The sequence below is a fragment of the Tupaia chinensis genome, unplaced genomic scaffold (genome assembly GCF_000334495.1).
Source record: "Tupaia chinensis unplaced genomic scaffold, TupChi_1.0 Scaffold000012_1, whole genome shotgun sequence".
Classification (NCBI taxonomy): domain Eukaryota; kingdom Metazoa; phylum Chordata; class Mammalia; order Scandentia; family Tupaiidae; genus Tupaia; species Tupaia belangeri.
Genome location: NW_006159442.1, coordinates 1,023,983 through 1,029,721, shown reverse-complemented (window position 1 = coordinate 1,029,721; position 5,739 = coordinate 1,023,983). Strand labels below are relative to the sequence as shown.

Here is a 5,739-nt window from a genome sequence, read left to right as displayed (position 1 = left end):
GCTGAACTGATAGGTATGTGGTATATCTTCCTTATTACTGCCTGTTGGAGACTACTCTGTGTGACAACGGCCCAGATGTGCTGGAAAACAACTGGACTGCACGCAGTCTCCTATACTCCATTTCCCAGAGAAGCAAGCCAAGTACCATGGAGTGAAGGTGCCCTGTGTCCTACGGAATAGCTTACATGCTATGCTTTGTGTTTCCAAGTAAATCTGTAACTTCCTTCTTAAAGATGTTCTTGATTGTGTAGAAAACCTGCTGTTTGTATGTTCATCCTTTCCTGTCCACTGTACATTTACAGAATTTCCCATTGTAAATATGTATGGTAAAACTTGCTGAGAAAAGGTCACCTATTTACTTCAAAGTACTATATTGTTTGTAATATGATCTTTCACACAAAAAATACAGAGCACAAGACAAAGTTATATTTAGTTCTCTGGAATCCCCAGTCCCACCTCTTTGCTAAATTTACTTTGACTACGAGTCTTTTAATAACGTGTACCACTCTGCATTTCTAAGTCCATGGCGACTGCCTGTGCACATTCTACCAATGGTAAAAAAATGTCCAAAGTTAACAAACCTGCTTGTTTGTTTATATATACACACATAAACGCACATTATATATATATAAAGCTGTAAAATCCATGCAATACGTAAACCGATATATACATCTGTATATTTGAAATATAGTACTATGCACTATTAGAAAAATATATCTTTAAGCTACAAATTTATTTTAGATATGAAATTCAAAGTAGTGCCTCATGTAGCCTACAAACTTCTATCAGGAACTTCCTTCCAGCTATGTCATGTCACAAATATTTACAGCATACTTATTAAGGCTGGCCACTGGACAGCTTAAAATTTTAAATACCTCAGAGGTATTATTATTTAGTACTTTAAAAAAATCATCATCACTACGGGAAAAACAACTCACACAGAGCCCTCATCCTATGGTCACTGAGTCTGCACGCTATTCATGCTGAAATGGAACAAAGCTTTAAAAAAAATTTAAGAGCTTGTCATCCTTTTTTTTTTTTTCTCCCACTACTAAGACCTAAAGGAAAGACCCTATAATTGGTTCATTGTTCTTTACTAGTTTTTCAGTTAGATGTGGACAATTAGTTAGAACACTAGAATGTGGGAATCAATTGGCAGTCAAGTCTTTAACTGTGACATGTAATAGGAAAAACAATTAGCAAGTTTATGACTTACATTTTTTGTTTACAGTTGGAGAGCCTATACTAAATAAGTTTAGTTTTGATTACAAGTAGGTATTTAGATGGAAAAATGTGAATATCTACAGTATATTTGAATTTGCATAAGCTTGCCATATTTCAGATAGGAAAGTTATTGTCAGATATCTACAAGTGAATTAGCTTTGAGAAAAGAATCGAATACCAAAAAAAAAAGGAGAGTAATGAACGCACAGCTGGGAAAGCACGGTGCATGCACACAAGCACATGTGTTCGTTTCAGTATTAAATTATTAACTTGCATTGTTCTAAGGCAAACCAGAAGGATTATCTGTGAATACGGACCCTCGCCTTGCAGTACTAAACAATTCCTGGGAAGGAGAAGATGGAGCGCACTGAGAAGTTCTGCTCACCTCTTTGGCTATGGTGGTGATGAAGGCGGGTGGTCTGGCCGTGGCAATGAGTGAGAGCGCATGCCTTGCAGAACGGGCGGAGTCAGCTGCTGGGCTCAGAGGCAGCCCCATTGTGATGCTAACCAGGGATCAGGAAAAAAGGAAAAGAGAAAAGAAGCATTAGAAATATAGACTGAAAAGATTAGACACAGCTTATAATGTCAGTTCAAGGTCAACGGGAGCACTCAAACAGTTAGAATATAATGGACTTGCAACAATGAGCAGTGATTAGGAGTCAGGGTGTTCTGGCATCAAATACAAAATCGAATAATTAACCGTGAAGATTGAAAACAGTATGTGCATCTGTCCAAAGTGTTAAAAACGCCTTGTTAACAAATTATCAAGAACTAGTACTGAATACATATCACAAAGCTCAGAACAAGGCAAGAAAAGATGTCGTGCAAAGTATTTTCAAATTTTTTCCTAAAAATAGTTTAAGGTTCTTTTTCTGAAAGTGAGTAAAATTTATTTTTATCTATGAAATGAACAAAATAACTCAGAATGCTAAAATTATTTTCAGCTTATATAATATGTCTAGTTTGAAATGTCCTCGGTGGTGCCAGTTTCCTCCACGTTTAGTACTTTTAGAACTAATCTAATCGCCATGCTTGTCAGTAGTTATTCAGTATTAATGCAAAAATGGTACTACCTGATACTAATTCTCTTTATATAAGGGAGAGATGGCATGACATTATTTGGGGTATTTATTTATAAGACTATGTATACAATAAATACATCTTCCCAAACTTCCCATCGTCTTTGAGAATACAAAGAAGGATAATGGAATGATATTCATTCCCCACCTCTTATCCAAGAGAAATGATATTCTTCTCCCTAACCTCCCTTTATATTACACATAAACTACTGTGAAAAGTACTAAGATTTCTGACTAAAATGTGACATATGACCTGCACATTAACTGTATACCAGAAGTACTTTTGATACTCAATATGAGATCCAAATATAATTTCTTCAGTTAAATATTTTTTATATCTAAGTATTCATGTGACAATACCTCAAGATTTATACTACTCCAAATAAATAAGCCTACATGTTCATGTATAAACTGCAATAAGTTTACTAAAAGTCTCAAATTTATAAGTATGTCTATCATTGCTCTATGAATTATTATTTTATTTTATTTATTTGTTTTCAGTTTTTGTTATTCAGTATTTGCACTTACTGGAGACAGAGAAAAAAGGAAAGTGAGAAATCACTCCCAGGGAGGATGGCGACACTGCAATCCCCTCTCCTCCATACTTCTCAGGATTTGGGGCATACACACACTCACACGAATGCACCTGACATGTTCCTCGAGCTGCCAGGTCCTGAACTCAAACCGCTCAGTTGGTCATGTGGGGTCTAGCACCTTAACCTCTGTACCACCGCTGGCCGAGAAAGCATTATTTTAGATTTTGGTTGAAAATAACAATGTATTATATAGGCATTGTTATTCCTAAAGGAGGTAAACTGATTATACAAAATTCTGTTCATAATTTTTTGTGACTATTATACAGCTTCAATCTGTGACTGACAATATAACTGTCTCTCTTCTTTTTCTAAGTCGAGTACAGACATAAAGCAGGAACTCAGAGGAAAGGAATATGGAGAGTCTTTGATGTTTACCAACTAAAGAAAGATGTGAGCTGAGAGAACACACATACATACTGGAAAAAACAAACAAACAAACAAACAAACAGTACACTGGTGGGCGTGGCACACCCCCAAGGAAGAGCTGAAAACCACTGCTGCTCAGTAGGAGCTGGAGAGAGGGGTTGTGCAGGAAGGCAAGATGGGCAGTTGGCCAGTTTCTTACCTGGATTGAATTTTTTTATTGCAAATTCAGCAAGAGAAGTGTTTGCTCTGAGTAGTGTTAGAGTAAATTGCTTAGTAATTATTGTAAAACTTGGATTTTATATCCATGTTTTATGTGAAGTTTTGAAAAAATTCAAAAATGAATTGAAGTTTTGGATAACTATAATGGTCCCCTTCTTACATTAACGTGTATAAATAGGGACTTGTGATACTTAAAGACTGAAACAAACAGAAATGGTATGTTAATTGAACTATTCTGTACAAACGTAAATCAAATTTATTAGATCAGTAAAATCACAGAATGTTAAAGCTGAAAAAGATTCTCTAGGCAACATCCCTGATAAGTAGTTAGCCAGGAAAAAGAAATGTCTATCTCCTGGGCAACCCATCCACATCTGGAAGGCATGATATTGAGAAGGAGGAACTGGACATAGAACACTATAGTCTAGGTTGGAAGCCAGGCTTTCCTGCACTATTTCACATCTTCTCACATCTGCCCCACAACATTCCCATGAGGAACATAATACAGGCATCTTACAAATGAGAACTCAGTTTAAGTGAGGAGCCAAGCTAGAACTGCAACATCTTTTCAGGAGAGATATTTTGGAGAAAACAATGGAGGAAGAAACATGACAATACTATGGCTAATTAGATTAATGGATCTGCAACATGACAAACTCAATGGCTTTGGAAGAATGGCTAGATTGCATCCCTGAGCTAGAACTACAACATCTTTTCAGGAAAGATATTTTGGAGAAAACAATTAGATTAATGGATCTGCAACATGACAAACTCAATGGCTTTGGAAGAATGGCTAGATTGCATCCCTGAGGTTTTCAGTGATATGCGGTAATGCTTGGACTTCAGCTGTTTCATTCGATATCAATAGTGGTCTAAAAGAAGACATGAGATTGGTGTAAATAAGACAACCATATTAAGCCACAGAACTGGAAACCACAAAGTCCTCAAAAGATCAAATTCAGCTAAGTAAGAAGTCTCAGGTGTGGGTACAAAAATGGTCAACTTTACAGATATGGGGTAGATGATAAACTTCTGAACCAAGCTTGTGAACTATTGAGGGTTATGTCTGAGACAGAAATATGTATGTTAGGGGCATGGCTATCAAAAGAGCTGAGTTATAGCAAAAGAAATAAAATGATAAGGAAAGTGTTACTCCTGCTATACGTCATGGCTCTGGGTGCCTGTTCTCCCTCTCCAAGGTAGGAAGGAGTTGGCTTCGGCAAGGTAAGTGTTAGCATCCTCCTGAAGCCCATGAAAGTCAAGTCTAACCCCAGCTGTGGACTGGTGGGACACTGCTGTTAGAAACCAGCATTTGCACATAAACAGGACCTCAGCAATCTCACCAACCACCTCTAAGTACTCCTTCTCACCCTTCTCTGTTCTTTGCAATGGAGAAGAAATGTCTCATGGAAGGCTGACAAAGAGAATGAGCTTCAATGAAAGCGAATGTGTATGCAGATCTGAGGGTGGGACCACTCAGCTGGCATACATTCAGGGCTCATACCCGGTGATGAATGGATACTTTGGCCTTTACTGTTCTGTTGTGTCCCGGGGCTACCTGAGACTGAGTAAGGACATCCAGCAAGCAAGAGTGGGAAGGATGTGGGTGTGAGAGCAAAAAGGTGGCCAAGCCATAGGAGAAAAAAAGAAACCTCATGTCTCTCCTTTAGCGTGTTCAATACTCACCAGCAGAGTAGTCTTTCAAAAGCACTAACTTTCTCTCATGGTTACCCTGCTAAAAGGCTCCAGTGGCTCTCTACCACTTCTAAGAAAATCCTAAACTCCTTGGTTTGAGGTTACAGACCTACATCATCTAGTCTCATTGATTTTCAACTCAGTCTTTTTAACACCAATGCTCCTGAGGCCAGGCTAATCTCACAGTGGGCTCCTACAGTTCCGTTCATTCATTATTTTGCTAATGCTTCCCCTCTACCTCTCTGCTTACCAAAATACACTCTCCTCCTTCGCCTCTGCTCAACTCTCATGTTTCCCATATGGTATTCCGAAATTGCAACAGCACTCAATTTTTCTATTATTGAAGCAAAAACAACCAACAAAAAACATTTATTCTGAGTCTTTAGTACTAAACCACATCCTATCGCGCCTTATGAGCTAGTTTTGTACTGTAAACACTGCGGATTTGGGAAATGACTTTTAATTTGTGCATCTCCCCTGAAGTACCTAGTACAGCCCTTGGACATAATAGTAGCTCAATAGTTATTCACTAAATAAAGTTAGCTCGCAAATTCAGCAGG

General features: G+C 37.9%; 1 protein-coding gene across 5 annotated transcripts in view; it reads right to left on the bottom strand.

Moving 5' to 3' along the window:
* The window catches only part of WDR7 (WD repeat domain 7), a 409,927-nt gene that overhangs the window by 114,389 nt on the left and 289,799 nt on the right, over positions 1-5,739 (bottom strand). For all 5 annotated transcript variants that reach the window (XM_006139909.3, XM_006139908.3, XM_027767915.1 and 2 more), the window contains one exon: positions 1,610-1,727. In XM_006139909.3, the coding sequence (XP_006139971.1) occupies positions 1,610-1,727 (118 nt within the window). The remainder of the gene's footprint in view (positions 1-1,609; positions 1,728-5,739) is intronic.